General features: G+C 32.3%; 1 protein-coding gene across 1 annotated transcript in view; it reads right to left on the bottom strand.

Annotated features, from left to right (window-relative positions):
• Window positions 1–1,388: 1,388 nt before the first annotated feature.
• LOC139525452 (neuropilin and tolloid-like protein 2) overlaps window positions 1,389–19,171 on the bottom strand; it is a 42,462-nt gene continuing 24,679 nt past the window's right edge. The window contains exons 4-9 of the mRNA XM_071320796.1: window positions 17,669–17,926; window positions 16,000–16,029; window positions 14,610–14,758; window positions 13,925–14,156; window positions 13,270–13,404; window positions 1,389–3,781 (exon numbers count right to left, since the gene is read on the bottom strand). Coding sequence (XP_071176897.1) covers window positions 2,970–3,781; window positions 13,270–13,404; window positions 13,925–14,156; window positions 14,610–14,758; window positions 16,000–16,029; window positions 17,669–17,926 — 1,616 coding nt within the window. The 3' untranslated portion in view covers window positions 1,389–2,969. The remainder of the gene's footprint in view (window positions 3,782–13,269; window positions 13,405–13,924; window positions 14,157–14,609; window positions 14,759–15,999; window positions 16,030–17,668; window positions 17,927–19,171) is intronic.

Below are 19,171 nucleotides of genomic sequence, written 5' to 3'. Positions count from 1 at the left end.
TTCGGTTATAAATCACTGAACATTAGTCTATGTAAAATACATCATCGTTAACCATGGTATATCGATCTTGAAACACAAATTTCTGACAACTTAACCAGAATTGTAAATCCTTGCATTCAGGAAGGCTTTGCTTGATTCGCAGCTTGATATCCGGAGTATGGTGGAGATGATCCAAAGAAAGAATCGCTTTCGGAATGACTAATACGAATCTATTGTCGTGATTGATTGTTTGTACTGCAATTCTAATTGAACATAATAAATAGTCTACATTGAAAACTTAAAAACGAAAATGTTATATGTAACATATTCAGTTGTGTTTGAAACGCACAGAGTCCCAAAACGGAATATAGTGTTCTGGGTTGGTTTTTTTTTTGTGAAAATTGTGTTTTTATGCTGATTATAAGGTTATACTAGAAAGTTCCAACAATAATGTATAGTCAATCTCAATATCACTTCTCCGATGACACTTTGGCTAGTAAACAATGGAATGTCGAGCGTATGACATTTTTCGAGGAATAACTTTGTTAAATTTTCATGAAATTTGAAATGAATGAAATCAATTCAAATCAAATTTATTTATGTTAAGTCGGTAAAATTGGTATAAAATATTTGACACATTCCCCATTTCCATTCTCAATTTTACTATTTTTTTGTATTTCATTTTCCCTTATTATATAAACTGATAAAAGGACTTTGCTTTTTGTAGTTTAAATAGTTTTTTTTTTTGACACTATTAACTTTGTCAAGCCATCATCATTTGTAATTTTATGAAACTTGCTGAAGCTTTTTATGATTAAAAGATTATGTCTGAATCCAAATTTTATAAATATTTTTCTGCATTTTTGCGTAATTTACTAATAAATGGACTTAATTCTTTGGCAGTAAACATTAACATGCAGTCTGGGATAATATTTTACAGACATCAGACTCTCGTGGAATGTTTTGAAATTTGAACAAAATCTTCTTCAAGATCAAGAAATAGCATCTGAATAAAAAAGTTCGATCTCTTATATTTTCCCCTTATTTTATTGATTAATAAAATTTGTTTTTTACAGTCAATATCACACTTTTACACTGAGAACACAGGCACTTGTCTCAGAATTTTTTTTCCCTATATACCTTAATATAACACGTGTTATATTAAGGTATATAGGGGAAAAAATTCTGAGGCAAGTGCCTGTGACTGAGAACAGTAATGGAGGACGAGACAGAGCGTACTGTGGAACTCTTTACGAATGTTTGAAGGTATATACTCGTCTGTATTTGAAAGTATACATATGTTTGATTGGTTTTGGTAAAACTATGTTCTTAGTTTTTGTCTGGTTTTTTTTTATGATGCAATAGTTGTAATCTCGGGTTTCACAATTCATAAATAAAAAATATCATGGTTAATTCTAAATATAAATTTAATAAAAATATCATGATCCATTTATACAAAAATCACGAGACTGAAGTAAATGTATAAAAATACCACCACTCTCAATAGCTGTAAAAGATAGAACAATATAAACGAAACAGAGAAATAAATGATTGAATGATTTTCAACCGTCAAACCAAAAAGTCACTTTATTTTGTTTTTACACATTTTTTTTAAATGCACAAGATTTTTAGTTCCTTTGTACTTAGAATTCACGATATTGGTTTTTTTCTTCAATTTTCTTATATCAATACAATTTTTCCAGATGGCAAAGAATTATAAGACATACGAAAATACTATGCTCAAACTATTAAAGAGAATTATATGTGGTGATTTATTTTGAAGATTGTGAAGATTCGTTTAAATTTTGTCTCGACTGCAACGATTTTTTTTTATCAGGTCAACAAGTTTTTCAAATGTACGCAACTGTTGTTTTTTTAACTTATTAATAAATTAACGTACACTTAAAAGAACACTATTTCTTGTGACATTGATATAAGTTTCAAAGTGCACTGGCGGATCCAGAAATTTTCATAAGTGGGGGCCCACTGACTGCCTAAGAGGGGGCTCGCTCCAGTCACGCTTCAGTGATTCCCTATATAAGCAACCAAAAAAATTTCTGAAAAAAGGGGGCTATTTGAAATAATTGAAATATTACTGGCGAGACATTTTAGTGTTCAGTATATGCATGATTTCAAGAGATAGGAATAATAATTCCTTCCCATTTTAGTAATTAGATTTTATGCAAGGTCATACTTTTTTGGGTTGGTACTATCATGTTCTCGACACAATATATATGTCTATCAGTTTAGATATTATTTAAGCTGAAATTTAACGTATACTTACTTATATGATACTTATCTGCTTATATTTAGTTACTGATTATCTGTTAAAATAGTTCTGATATAGAACGATCCATTCCTATTGTGTATACTTTGAAACCTTTAATAGAACTTTGATATAAACAAAGTGTTGTGATAAATGAAACAACAGACGGATATATACGGACGTCTACAGTGCACAATGAGTGGTGATAATAGCCATGAAAGACCAAAAACACAAGACAAAACCACGAACTTAATGCAAGAATTAAAGCGCCATTTTGGTGTATTTTGGAGTAGCTAAAAGTATCATTTAAAAATATTTTCGTTTTGGTGGTGGTTGAAATGAAAATTCAAAATTTGGTTACATATGTATTCACAATCAGTCACATTTGATTTGCTTAGTGTCATTTTCTTCATCAGTATAATGCTATTAAAATATAATGCTATAATACAATGCGCAATGAAAACTAATTGTTAGTCACAATTCTCTCAGCCTTCTTTCATGGAAACAATATTTTGGATACCTGATAGGTGCACTTAAAACTCGCTATCCTTTTATTGTAACCAAGTGTTTACAATTATTTTGGTTGATCGAGTTAAGAGTCTAAGGATTGCTTTGTTCCTAATAATGTTCTGTTCTTCGTATACTTGTTATAACAAGTCATTACTTTGACGAAGCAATATCAATATGTTCTCCAAAGTCTTTTTCATTAACCTTTCATATAGTTTTACGTTACTTCTAAATCTCGAGTAATGTCAGGATGAGGGCTGGACATTTTAAAACTTTTCTGATGTTCCTTCGTAGGTGTAGTGATTTCTGGTTGATGTTGTTGAGGATGCGGATATTTTAATTTGGAATAGTCCTTTCCTATATTGTATCGTAGTTCTGGATACATTTCATATTTCGGATCCGATGTATACATTTTATAGTCTGGATTTAAAGTTTTTTGTGGAATGTTATATTGTGCTAATTTAGCAATGTTCTCTGTCAGACTCATTGGCGATTTATTATCAGACTGAGGTGGTTTCCATCCATATCCAGTCCAACCGTATGACCCATCGATTTCCTGTTGTTGCATTGGTACATCATGCCGTTCAATTATAGTCGTTAAAACTGGACCTTGACTATAAACTGACGGACAAGGTTCTTCGTCCAAATATTGATCCATGACTAAATATTTTTTATAATTCCCTGGGTCAGAATTGTGATCTGGAACATCGCCCTCTGAAGGAACACTTGAATTGGTACCACTATCCCTACGTATATAGTCTCTTTGGCCTCCACTTCGATGCTGACGTGGTAGAGAAAAATAGTTAGGTTGTCCTGCATTCTTTTTCGTTAGTAAAGTTGTGTTAGCACTTATGTTGGACATTTCAAAATTTTCCTTTAACTTATCACGTTGTTCCTGTCTTTGTTTCTGTCGTTTTCGGCTTCTGTAACGGCAAATTAGACACACCCCGATAACAATTATGGTTCCTAGCACACCACCTACAGCTCCAATAATGATGGCATGTAATGGTAGCGATTCAAAGCCTAAACCTATAAATAAAACAAAGAAAAGTAACTAACGATATTGTATATTTACTTTTATTTTTCCTACATATAAAAAAGTATATTTTTACAGATGTAGTTTTAAAAAATGACGTATCTCCTGAACCTATGTCACAAGCAAGGTTTTTTTTAAAGTCAACAGAACTAAGGAAAATGGACTCTTGAAATATTTACTTAAAATTGCTTTATAAAAGTAAGGAAGGTGGTATGATTGCCAACAAGACATTTAGCAACTGACTTTTAATTGCCATGTATATAAACATTTTTTTTTTCACTCGAAACTAAAGTTTAGTTTACAATCCATCTATATAGCAGGTACAATAAAAACAATTTTGAAAATAAACAACAATTATAGACTTTTTTTTTTAAAGCAACAACAAAAATATGAAAGTTGCACTATTGATTCACGTTTAATATCTCTGAGATATTCATTGACAGACTATGAGTATATCGGTGTATTGTTTTTGAAAACCAGATGCACCAAAAGGGCCATGAATCAAAGACTATGCACTTATATTTTTCAACGATGATTCTATATGTTTTTCTTGACTTCATTTTTCAATTATCTCTGCTTGAAAGACAAACTCCAGATGCAGAAAAATGACAAGCGATACCGTAGTGTATGATAGAAAAAGCGACCTTAGCAATTTTATCCAACGAGTTTTTTCGATAGAAAGTAAATAAGATGAAAGAACAGTTTACAAAAAAAAAAGATTGGCAGGGCATTGAAAATACAATTAATTTCTTAATTACAGAGCACGAATATACAGATGGATTAGTAAACGACAGGAATTATAAACAATTGGTGAAGATTGCTATTCTTAAGTTCTGTAAAGTTATTCTGAAAATGTGACTAGAATACCAAACATAACAGATTATTTCTCGAATAGAATGAAGTGATAATGGTCCTAACTAATTTTGAAGTTCCAGGCCCTGACTGATTTACAACGATTTAACGTAATTTACCTTGGCAATTGTTCGCATCATTATTGAGAATGATGGTGTCGCTTATGTTTCAAGAACGTTTGAAATATAGCAAAGTAAAGTCAATAATTCAACTCATTTGTATCCGTATTCATACGAACTTCAATCCAGTAACCCTTTACTGGGTTGGATCATGCGCGGACTAAGCCTGTGTATTTATACAAAGCAGCAGCCGGGGAGTTTTCTTTCGCTGACTGAATCTGCCCACAAAAAAAATTACTTAATAATGACTTGAAATCAAACAGGCCTTGGAAAATCGTAATTATACGATTGTGCATGTGCTTGCCTTTGTATTCTGTTTATATTTATGTTTACACCAGGTCATACCTAACAGCAGAGGTCATACATAAGCATTTTTTGGAGATAATCTCCATGGTCAATTAGATTTTGTCCTCTATTAAAATACAATCAAAATGTTGATACAACGACTCCAGTTTCTTAATTTAAAAAGACGTTAATAACATGTAGAACTTTGTTTATTTTCCTGCGATTACAGGTACTTTTAAGACAATAAATACACCTATCATAGTTGACTGCAGCATCTGTTATGATGAAAGGTGGGGATAATTTGCATGGACATGAAGAAAATATTAATTTCCATGTATTATCTTTATAATTGAAATCTTCCGGGCTAAGCCATCTGGCTTTCCACATGAACAAAGTGTATGACTGCAGAGGTGTCAGTTTAAATCAGAATAACTACTGTATGAAATGAATGGTAGATTAAGATAGATAAATATTTAGTCTAATTAATCATCACGATTGTACATCTGTTGTGTACGGAAACCGTTTTATTTTCTTGCCTCCTACGAATAACCTACTGCTTGTAATATATTACAAAACGTTAATAATCTGATTATCAAACTAGATGCAGAACTTATATTTTATGTTATAAATTACAGAATAAAAGAAAATCAGAAAATGTGGAAGATATTAACAATACATTAACAGGAAACGATGCTATAACATCAGAAAGGAGAGATTCATCATTGTATTCTATAAAACTGTCCACTGTTTGCAAAAAGTAATAATATTAAGAATCATTTTTACAATTTGAAACAATTCACATAGTTGGTAGGAAGTATGTCAGTCAAGTATAACATTAGTAAACAGAAAATATCCCTATCACAATTAAACGTTTTCATTAATAAACAATTATATATCAATGCAGAATTTTAACAACGAATTCCCTTTGAAAAAAATCATGCCTAGATATTATCATCGACTCTTGTTGAATTTCTGTCTGTCTTTTGAAGAGAAAGCAGAGGCAAAGGTGCCAAAGTAAAAACACAAATCGATCCTATCATAATGATTTATTAGATTCCTTATTTACACGTATATCCCAAAAAAATCTCATCATGACGACATTTATTTTACAGAGTTATGTTTTAAAAAATAAAAATGTGCTTTCGTCGATTTTCTTCGATTCACTGTTGTCGCACAATGCTTAACTAGTCTTAGCCAGTATTGGTGTTCAGTTTATTACGATGGCCGAAGTAAGCCGACAAAAATACAATTTTAACTTTGTATAGTACTGTACAGAAAGTTTGCACATAGTACTTTCTTGTCGTTTTACTTCCTGGTTAAAAGATAGTACTCTGTACAGAAAGTTGGTACATAGTACTATCTTGTCGTTTTACTTCCTGGTTAAAAGATAGTACTCTGTACAGAAAGTTTGTACATAGTACTATCTTGTTGTTTTACTTCCGGGTAAAAAGATAGTACTCTGTACAGGCAAGTTTGTACATTGTACTATCTTGTTGTTTTACTTCCGGGTAAAAAGATAGTACTCTGTACAGAAAGTTGGTACAGTGTACTATCTTTTTATTGGATCAGAAAGTACAAGAGCAGAGTTTGTGGAGACTAGCTATTTGATTTATCGACGTATTTTTATCTGGTTTTTTTTTATCATGTATTTAAATAGCCCATCCGAGCTCACCCATGAGCATGAATGTCAGGCCGGGTGTTTCTGCCGTGTTTGGGGAAAAGATCCCTGAGTCCGGCTTCATCAGTGGTCGACTCAATAAGTTGTATATTGGCGTATTATTTATGTTTTTTGTTTTATTTCGTATATTATATTGGACCATACACCGGTTGTCTTTGAATAATATATTAGTTAATTATGATTTATTTTTTGTGAGATCAGTATCATATTGTGTTGTGAAAGGTTGAGCAAACTATACCCACTAATGCTTTGATAATAGTTCTTGTAAATTTGTATGTCTTTTGTAAGCTATAATAGGCTGGCGATTAAATATGTTCAAACAATTAGGGTTTAATGAAATAAGGTTCCAGTGTTTTGTAATTATATTTTTCAGTTTCTGTATAGATGGGTTGAATTTTGTTAACATAACTAGTGGTTGTTCCCGTTTCGTTTTGCGTTGTATAAGCAGGTTTTTCCTTTCTATATTTTGTGTTTGATTAAAAATTTCGTTGATTTCAGATATTTTATATCCTCGTTTGAGGAGACGTGTTTTAAAAGCTTGTAACTGTTTTTTAAGTTCAGTTTTGCTACTGGTGTTTCTGATGTATCTCAATACTTCACCCTTGATAGATCCTTTGAAAACACTTTTCGGGTGTGAGCTGTATCTGTGTAGATATTGAAATGTTTCAGTTGGTTTGAAATAGGTTTTAATGTCTAGTATGCCTTCGTTAAAGAATCTTTCTCCTTTATATATTACAGTGTCCAAGAATATTGTTTCATTACGGGAAAATTCGTAGGTGAACTTCAAGTGCGGGTGTGCAGTATTAGCTATTGTAAATAGTTCGTGTATTTCTTCTATAGGTCCGGAATATAATTCAGCCATCATCCCTAAATCTGGAAGTCATTATCATTTTGTTTCTGTGCTGAAAGCGTTGTAAAACGTTTTCAAGAATGGCGAACATTGTAAGATCTTCCAATTCAGCAGACGCCGATCCGCCCATAGGCACGCCCAAGGTTTCACGGTAAAGTTTATTGTTAAAAATAAATTCATTGTTTTCTAGAATAAGCCTTAATAGGCGAAGTATACTGTCCTTTGGTGGAACTTTGATTTCATACTCACTTGGATCAATATTGGTCAATGCCGCGTTAGTGGCTTCTAGTATTTCATTAAATGTAAAGCAAGTGTACATGTTTTTTGCATCGAATGTTACTAGATAGCAGTCTCTTTGGGGTTTTATATTTTCAATCGAATTAATAAAACTTGACGTATCTTTTATATATGTATATTGTTTTTTAACAAGTGGAACAAGAAAATAATCGATATAGTGCCCAATATTGTGTAGGGGCGTACCACACTGACACAGTGATACAATTGGTCTGCCTGGAATTAAATTAGCTCGTCTAGCTGTTTCATTTCTCTCCATTTCTGATAGTATATTTTGGGATAGTTTATGTATTTTAGGCAACAAATAGAATTTTCCTACTTTAGTTGTATTGATGTTTTCTTTCAAATATTTGAATGTTATATTATCAGTATAATTATCATTATGTAGGTCTCTGATTATACTAAATGCCGTTTCAGCTACCTCCTTTACGTTGGATTCAACAATTTCTTCGTAATGTATATTATGTAATTGTCTTAACCCTTCACGTAAATAGTTGTCTTTGTCAAGAATACAAAGTGTTGAGTTTTTGTCTGCTTTACGTATTATAATGTTATTATTTTTCTTTAGATTCAGAATAGCTGACAATTCCTCGGCGGATATATTTCTGGTGTGTTTGTTTATTTTCATTCTACTAAGTTCTATTTTTGTTGAGAATATGTAATTTTCAATTGCTGGACAAGAATCCAGCGGTTTATATCCCGAATTTATGTAAAAAGGTTAAAAGAGCAACGGGCGTATCATGCGCTAAAGCGCAGCCCTTTATTGAACAATTATATGCAGTGACACAGGATCAGATACGGTTTTGATTTTGTTATGTCTGTATCTATCTATATATACAACTCGTCTAAACATCAACCCAACAATGTTAGATCTGTAAATTTGCTTTCGCAAATTTTTGGTTCTTCCCTCGCCGGGATTCGAACCCATGCTACTGTGATATCGTGACACCAAATCGCCTGCACTTCAGCCGTCCCGCTAGACCACACGACCGGTCTAAAAACAGCACAAACAACATTTTCCAAAAGACCAAAAAAGGTGAAAAAGTATATTTAAACAAAACGCATTTGACTAACAGGTCGAACAACTGATGTTCTTTAACCCTGCTGACTGCCATTGGCGATATATATATATAAATGTTAAGAAACTCGTAAACTGTTAAAAATGTTTTTTTAATGTTTTTTTGCGCAGTCATCGGTAATATTGCCTTTCTAGGTTATAATTACAGGATAAGCCTGTAAACCCAATTAGTAAGTTGTACTATTTTAATGCACAGTTGTTTGAATAGAGAACACAAAAATACATTTTGTGTTTGATTATTCATAGTAACTATAATTACAAGAAATAAAATAAAAGTAATTTTGTTTTATTCATTACCCTTTTTTGGTTCTTCATAAATTGATACATTTTGTACTTATAAACGTGAACCAATTACGCATAGGTGTGTTCAGCTTAAAGAACATTTCTACATTTACCAAAAGCGATATCTATCTTAGTCCAAAATAATTGTCCATAAATGCCATATCAAACTTCTCAAAAAGTTCATCTTCATTCTTAAGTGTTACTGGTAGTGTAAGCTGGTTTATACATGTGGAGGCGGTAGGAAAATCTCCATTGATTGCTGCAAAATTAACCCTAGGTGCAATAGAAAATCCTAAGACCGGTTCCTCTGGAGATCTAGTAGAAAACTGAAGAATCTTTTCTAGGGTAACTTGACCACGTTGTCCTGCTGCAAAAAAAAATAACCAGATAAAATAAATAATAAATGAGTTATTCGCCTATTCATTTTTAAAGAAAATCAAAAGAAGAAAAAACAATTTTCTTCAAAAAAATTTCGTTACTCTAATCGACCTTGTAATGTAAATTTTGTGAATGAATGAAGGAAAGAAATAATGAAAGAACGACCATAATCTAACGATCTAGTTATAGAGACAATAATTATTATACTTGAAGTACAACACTATTATGTACAGTGCATGTGTAAATTAAATAATGACATACATTAACCAGTACTTTCACATTAAAGCTTAAAGCCCCAGTCCTATTAGACCACGATCGCACCACGCTCACCGCGATCTAAACTGATCTAAACTAAATTCAGATCGTGGTGAGGTCGCGGTATGAGTGGCATGGAAATATAAATTCTCGTTACTTTCACGATGCTACTACGTCCTCATTGCGCTTCTACAACGATTCCGCTACGATTATACCACGTTCTCACAACGCTTTTTCTACGATAATCATGGTCTTACTACGCTCAACAAGTTCTCACTACGACCATACCACGAGTTATACGATTGCAACACGATCTAACCACGTTTCTACTGCGATTATAGCACGTTCTTACCACGATTATACTACTTTCATACCACGATCTTACTACGTTCTCACCAATAACGTCAACATCGTGTTCCATATAAATACTGTCCTATTTCTTAAATTTCTGAGTAACACGTAGATTTCTCGGAAACAACACAGTCATGCCCCACAATATACCAGAAACGTGGGCGTGGTGGTATGAGTAGATGTAGAGGCAAAGGGTGCTCTGATAGTAACAAATCCTCATCTAGCAGAGATGTCGGACCAAACAATGCAACCTAAATCACAACCTATTGTTGGTCCATCAAGCTCAAATGACGAAGTTTTAGTGAACGATAGCAGGGATGACACAGATGTGTCAAGCATGATTGAGTCGTTGGAGAAAAGGGACAGGAGGTCCAAAATGCATACGGACAAACAAAAGCTTTTACATAGTTCATGTGAAAATGACAATGAGCATGATGGTCTTAGTATGAACGTAGTCAGGTCGTAAGAAGAGCGTGAAGAGGACGGCATGGGCGTGCTAGAATCGTATTATGATCTTAAACAGCGTGGTTTAAACGTGGTATAGTCGTAGTGGAAGCGTAGATGGGTCGCAGTGAGAACGTGATGGTCGTTGTGAGATCGCAGCACAGTGTCTCCGAATAGAATCAGGCTTACGCTACGCAGTCTCGCTACGATGGTACAGCGACCTTTGCGATCTTACCACGACCTTACTGCACTCTCACTACGCTTCTACTACGACATGATTTCGCCACGATTGTTTTAAACATGATCAAAGTTGGCCACGCTCATCACGATCTTGAACACCTCACCACGACCGTATTAACGGTAAATAAAAATTACGACCTTACTGCGATCGACACGATCGCACTACGATCGTCACGATCGCACTACGATTGTCAAAATTTGCAACATTTTTTTCACAGATCGTAGTGCGATCGTGGCCTAGTGGGACTTATAATTTATAATGTATAGAAACATACCTGCTAATTTTCTAATGTATTTAACAAATGAACTGTACAGTCGTTCTTCGGCTGTTCTTTTGTTTGTCCCTGCTTCAGCAAATTCTGGTTTCAAAATGTGTATTAATTTCCCAACTGTTAGCCTCCCCGAATTCTGTTGAAACAGATACCCGAGTGTTGGTTTCTCCTTCAAAAGCTAAAATAATAAGAATAAAACACTGCATATGGTATTTCATTATCAGTCTATGGAAGAAGCGAATAAAGTTATAATTTGTTTTGAAGAACAGAATACATTGTATTGCTTTTGGAATTTTTGTTCACCGTTCATTTTGAGTCACGGATCGATACCAAATATCCCTTTTTTAACCATTTATATAACAAATCTTTAAATTGAACGAGTGAGATCTTATTCCCAATTAGTTATTTTTCATACCATTAGTTTAATCGTAAAAAAATCAGGATGACATTTAAATAAAACATAGTACTTACATGTTCGTCTAGCTGCTTTAAATTCTGGATGCATAATGTTATCAACATTGGCTCGGCGCTTCTATATAGAACACGGAATCTATGATAACATTTTTAACTACTTTGGTGGCAGATCCATAAACTTGTCATTTCAATTCCTGTTTTGTGTCTGTAAACTTACTTGACCGATCGCGTACGCTGGTGACCTTTTTTAATTGTGGTGTTTACAAAATGTTTAACACTTTTTATCAGAGGTTTTTCTGTTTTATGCAGCTTATCCAGAAACAAATAGCATATGTATAAATGTTATTTGTCACTTTTCGGAGAAAAAACATTGACTTTTTTCAATTTATACATATTTTGTCCAATTACACATATCATTTCTTTTTGTTTTTAATAATAAATCAAATGCTTTTGGTTTCATTCATAAAAAAAACAATGATAACTAGGAACACAAACATTCTGTACAGTTCAAGACATTTTTAAAAGGAAGTTCAACTAATGTAAAAATGGTGGTTATGTACTTCCCGAGTCCATAAAAAGATAGTACACTGTACAAACTTGTCTGTACAGAGTACTATCTTTTTACCCGGAAGTAAAACACGAGATAGTACACTGTACCAACTTTCTGTACAGAGTACTATCTTTTTACCCGGAAGTAAAACAACAAGATAGTACTATGTACAAACTTTCTGTACAGAGTACTATCTTTTTACCCGGAAGTAAAACAACAAGATAGTACTATGTACAAACTTTCTGTACAGAGTACTATCTTTTAACCAGGAAGTAAAACGACAAGATAGTACTATGTACCAACTTTCTGTACAGAGTACTATCTTTTAACCAGGAAGTAAAACAACAAGAAAGTACTATGTACAAACTTTCTGTACAGTACTATATAAAGTTTAAATAGTATTTTTGTCGGCTTACTTCGGCCATCGTAGTTTATATATAAGAAAATAAAATGTACATCATTTCAATAAAACTTTATTTCCAATTATCATTTTTTAAGTTTGTTATCTATGATTCCACTTATAAATGTTCAGTAACGTTGAAAATAAAATTCACTGACTTAAATTTATTGGTCGAAAAAAAACTTGAATAAATGACCGAATCATATCTTCTGTTTATCTTTAGTCATCGATACAAGATTTTGTAAGACATAATATACATTATATGTGTGTCTACAGAAAAATTATAAATAACAAAAATTCTGAACTCAGAGGAAAATTCTATAAACTGAAAGTCCATACGTAAATTAGCAAAATCAAAAGCTCAAACACATCAAACGAATGGAAATTTGACACAAGTACTGTGGAAGTGTATAGCAGCATGAAAATATGAAATATGTATAAACATGAAATATATAACTAAGCTACGACACTCCTTTCATCACATAAGATATAGCTTTTGTAGTTATGAATCCATCGCTTTCATATTTTTGGCTTTGAGCGTTCGTGATGAAGGTTGATATAGAAAAACACTTCTGACAGATGAATACAATTTATAAAGCATCATTTTAATTTTTGAGCAGACGCATTTATCAGTACCGAATACCATTGCAATTCAAAAAGATGTTCCAAGAGAAAATGATAAACAGATAAATAAAAGCAAAGAACTCAGAAATCTGTGAGAGATATATATAGTGCTTACCAACAGTCTCACTATCATCCAGATCGCAGTTTTCTTCGTCTAATCCACTTGGACAGTTAATCTTTCCATTGCAAGCAAGAGTGTTGCTGATGCATCTTCCATTGCAAGAAAAATGTTTGGAATTGCAAGTTTCGTCTGAAAAATTGAATTACGTAAAGATGAAAAATACCGACAAAACTTGTTTAATTACCTGACAAATATTACAAGAACGAAAAAACTACAATTTGTGTCATGACGCATTTCATCAACACACCAGAGTTATTCTAGCAACTACACATAATGCAGATAAAAGATATTATGCAAATTCTAGACGCATCATCTAGTGCAGATAAAAGATATCATGCAAATTAGTGACAAAAAATAAATTTATGTGGAAGGATTTTCAAAGAGACAACTATGCATCATCGACCAGATGACGTGGATAGTAAAACCTTTTAATGTTTACAATGTTGTACTTAATATAAAGTATATGACAAACAACATTGTAAACCTCACGATTATACTCAGACAGAAACTAAATTGCAAATATTTTATTTGCACAGATTTTTTTCTTCATAAAAATAAACATAACTACTGTCCTTAAACCGACAAGAAACTTGAACCGGCTACTATTATTTCATTCTTTCACAAATACTTAATACTAAAATATACTTACTTTTATAAAACTTTGTAAATAGAAGATTTATCGTTGGTTTGTAATTTAGACTGCTGCCAAAGATTCGAACAAATACTTTATTTGTTTTCGATTCAAATGGCTCGAATGGACCAGGACCACAGTTTTGTTTTCGTTTATCTTTATTTAAAGTTGACCCATCATAAATTTCTATTTTGTTAAGTCCACAGTTCCCAGCGCTATGGAAATATGTTGTCACTTGTGCAAGAGCTATCTGCAATACAAATAAAGTTATATTGGTAATGGATTAAAATCATGTATTTCATTACACGATTATAAAGGAAATATATATATAGGTAAACTTGAGAATGGAAATTGGGAATGCGTCAAAGAAACAATTAACAACCCGAACAAGGAGCAGACGTAGTTCAGCGAAAATGGACGTCAAACTAAACTCCGAAACATATGAACCAAAATAAATAAAACATACTAGACTGACAAAAGCCAGACGGCCTTGATAATGAAACCAGTTCTAATAAATACAAGTAAACAAAACCAAACTGAGTGCATTCCTGTCAATCGACCGAATGATTATAATTATTACAAGTTCATTATATTAAGAAGACAAAATCAAAGCACTTTATTATTGTTCTATATCAAATCTTTGGAAATACAGTACACTCTAACAACATTTAAATGCATGCATGTGCTACTATAAGCTAGATACCTTTGAGTGGCGTTCCGCATCAATTTCCCATGTACAGTCAATAGGCTTATTAACTGGATATCCGGGGGACGATGTGTCAGCAAATGGAATCATGTCAGAAGTTATTTCTCCTTCAGGTCCTACCTTTTTATCGTAATGTATTCTACAAACTAAAAAGAAAAAGAAAGCATGGTTTATTATAGCATAGTAAGAACATGTATATAGTATGTGAACGAGAAGATTATCGCAGCTTCCCTTTTGTGATGTAAAGCACCAAATATTTGACACAAAAATAAGAATTCACAAAACTCTTCGTTAACATTTTGCTATTCGGAAGTAGGTCGGTTAAGAAATTTTTCAGCTGTTGAAAATAAGTTTAAAAAAAATTGAAAAGAGAATAATAATTTTAGCTCATCTAGCCCCAAGCATCATATCAGGCATTGTCATTACTAAAAAAACAATAAATTTCTTCAATCTGAGAAACAATTCGACATTTTAGCAAAATGTTTTACTAATGATACTAACGATCCACCACAAAGTAATATAATAGAACCATACAAATACATGTATATGTAGTAAGCAAATATATATAAAAAAGATGTGGTATAATTACCAGTTCTCCACAAGAGACCAAAATGACACAAAAATTACTACAGGTCACCGTACAGCCTTCAACAAAGCTCATACCGCATAGTCAGCTATAAAAGGCCCCGAAATGACAATGTAAAACAATTTAAACGATGTCCTTATTTCTCATTACCACAGGTTCTATACAAGAGCTTACATTTAGAGAATTTTAATATTTAGCCTTTGGACTGTTTCCAAATTAATTTTTCATATATTACATTGTAGTACAGAAACTATCAAAACTTTATAATTGTCCATGCATATTTTATGTATCTTTTACGGTATTTTCAATTTTTTTAATCAAAGATATAAATAAAATCATCAAATGACCAGAATTTATATGAATTTAAAAGTCGACGTTTAACATCAATAATGTGTTACATAGAAATGAACCCTTCACAAATTGTCGGACTTCATGTAAAAAAAAATTCTACATCTTAAAAAATATAAAACTCAGGGTATCAGAAAGTGGGTTAAGACTCAAAAAATTAGCTTAAACATATCAGACAACTAAGGTATCGTTACCAGGCGTGGCAGCAGAAAAATATCTACAAACCACGACACATGTACCAACATTGACATTGTAATTCACATGAATGAGAATTAGACAAGATATGCATAGACATGCGAACATAGTATTCTGGTATTCTTGGAATCAACTTTGGCATCTTCGTATAACCTATGTTGCCAATTAATTGTATCATTGTCTCGTTAAAACAATATTTATTATAGTTTCCCTATCTCATAAATGTGTTTATGATTTCTAAGAAAACAAGAGTCCTACCTTTCTGTTCTTCTTCTTTTTCTTTATATCCTAAAAAGATCAAGACAATATAATATATCATAGTCAAAATCAAATAGAAAAGGATTTAAAAAAATCTATCATCGAATACAAAAATGTATTATCACAACACTTAAGCATTACAAACTGTTTAAAGTAATACATCTGTGCAGTGTGCTTGTGTTGTATTTTACACGCTTAACAAAATTATTAAAACAAAATTATTAACGACATTAGGTTGATGCATCATCGCTCCTGTTCCATCAAACACATTTTCTACGATATATGGTCCTGGGTTGGCGGGTTCACGTGAGAGTACGGACGCTTGGTTTCGATTCTCTGTCGGTTCGAACCAAAGAATTCAAACTGCCTTTGCTGCTTCTCTACTGGCAATCAGTTTATACTCGAAAGAGTAAAAAAGTGTTCAGGTAGAATAATGTACCTTACAGACTGAAAATGAATATAGAGCTAGCATGCTAACTTGCACAAATCATTTCGATTTTCTGTTTTCTAATTTTCCTAAAAAGCATTTCGAGTATTATTCATTGCAGAATTCGCATTTCAAAATGAACGTTAGAAGTTGAACGCAAAAAAACAAGATGAAATTTAAATGGTTGTGTTTTTGTAATTCATTTATTGACTGTTTATTGCCAACCGCCCGATTGCAAATATTTCAATTCAATATTTCAATGATTAAACATGATGGTACAATGATAAGCATCATGAAGTAAACAGCTGCACCATGTGCATGCTCATAATAGTTGCGTCTTAGTATTCGTTTATATATACAGGTAGTATAACAAAGTTCAATAAGTCTCATAATTTAGGCCAGAATAAAACAGACGGACAGCAGCAAAATTGCTTGATCGCCAAACAGGATAAAAACAGGTACATCAATTACAGCGTATAAACATCCTACTCTGACGCATCATCCGCCACATAATTTCAAAGTTACATCCACCAGTAAGTGTCATATCACGGACCAGAACAAAACTAGTAGCAATTCCAGATTTACAAAGTTAACAAAAAATGTGTTTCTATATTGTCAAAATGTTTCTATTTTAAAATTAGAAACTAAGACAACGGACTTGCTAGGTGCATATCAATTAGAATTGTTTCTTCATAACATGCTGTAGAACATTAGGTGGAGTAGTCGGTTTAGTGATATTGATAAATCAAAAACTATCTCTACGCCTAGTTTATCAACTGCGATCACGGTATGCTCATAAAAATAACACTTTATAAATTTCGTCCTTCCGAAGCGAACTCTCAATCAAACTAGAGTTGGTTCCTCAAGAATTTTAAAAAGTTGTCAATAAGTGAAATGAAATCTATACGTGTGCCATAAATCTATATAAATTTGATCTATGACACAATGTAAATACAAAATCAATTAAAAAAGATGAATGAATAAAGGCAACAGTAATATACTGCTGTGAGATGTTAAATAATTTCAAAAAGTCAACCATAACCATGAACAAATGCCGCTAAGTAGAATAATGCACACAGGTAAAAAAAAATTGTTGTAAGGTATACAGTATAAATCGAGAAAGGACATATTTTTTACAAAATAAATAATATCATCATGCATGCAAATATGCTAAATTCTAGTCCCTATATAAACATCTACCACTTATACCTAAAACGTATAAGCTCCTACATATTTACATACCACTTTGTGCTACAAATGTGTATGTAACTTTGAATCCTCTTCCTCCCAAGTTCTTATCACTGACAAACTGTAACCACATAAACCTGGTAGACGATGTTATTATTTTGGATGGGTATTCATTGCCACATAGTTTTGCTATCTTTGGTGAATAGCTGAATGGACCATCATGGACTGCTAAATAATCAAATTTACACTCTTGACTGACTTCGATTTCAAACCATTCCCAGAAATACAAATGAATCTTGTATCCAGGTGGAGCTAAAATATAAAAAAAGCAACATTATTTCAATTCAGTTCAATTCAAATCAATCTTCTATTGCCATAAAACTACATATTTATAGTATGTGACACAACATAACAAAATAAAAATAAACAATAACAACAAGATCATTAATATACATAATAGAAGTAAACATTTCAAGAGTCCCCTGTCCTCAGTTCAATGGACTGTTTTTAAAAGGATCCTAACTTATTTACCTGAATGTGTGATCTTGGGTTGAGTAAATATGTTATTTTATATTATTATGTCATTTAAATTTATAAAGAACATAGAGATGGGCGTACATATTCGCCGTGGACACAATTTCGCCGTTTTATGATTTTGAGGTGTAAAAACTTCAAAGGATGGTTGAAATTGAAGAAATATGCCGGTAAATTATATTTTTATATCAAATATGATAATTTTTGAAAATGAGACCAAATTTCGGCACTTACCGCAAAGGACCGAAAAACGGACAACGGTTTTCAGCCAATTTCCTGAATGAAAAAAAAACGAATTCAAAGAAGTATTTCTTTAGTAATTCTTTGACTGATTGCCCTAAATTTCATTTTTTTTACACCTTTCAAATGTCTGCTATTCATCTATAATGAAATTTATTTGATACATATTGTTTAAAAATGCAGTTATTTGGTTTTAAATAGATGTGTAACAACGGCGAATATATGTCCCCCGTTGACAAAACATCAGGAAATTTCAAACATCCTTTAATCCAACATTTCAAATGATTTTTTTTCAAAACAAACACGTTTTAAACCTAAGAATATTTTGCATTTGAAGTTATCTTCATATAGAAATATCAGTATACTTCAAAAACATAAGGACCTGAACATAAACTGAAGAAAACATGGAGAGATATGGCAAAAATGAGCACCCCACTCTATTCTCATTTATCCAAAAATCAAAAGAAACTTTTCTATTATTCTGGTTTCTATTACAATATAAAAAGAAATGAATTTCATCTTCAATTTGTTTGCAGTGTTTGCATAATCTTTCTTCAATAGCAAATATGCATTGTGTTTTGGATTGATTATAATCCCTATTGTTTTTAAAAGTTTTGATAACGTCTAATCTTTGTATTTCATATTCGACATATGTTATTTATATTTCATTTGCAATTATATTTGTTGCGTTTTGATAATGACTTTTTCAAATGAGTATAGTTCCATGCACAAACACTGTATGGTCACATTAGAGCTCTTATTTTGTGTTGATTTTTATGAAAA

The sequence above is a fragment of the Mytilus edulis genome, chromosome 5, assembly GCF_963676685.1.
Source record: "Mytilus edulis chromosome 5, xbMytEdul2.2, whole genome shotgun sequence".
Taxonomy (NCBI): domain Eukaryota; kingdom Metazoa; phylum Mollusca; class Bivalvia; order Mytilida; family Mytilidae; genus Mytilus; species Mytilus edulis.
The sequence above is the reverse complement of the archived record's forward strand: the minus strand, read 5'-3'. Positions and strand labels throughout refer to the sequence as shown.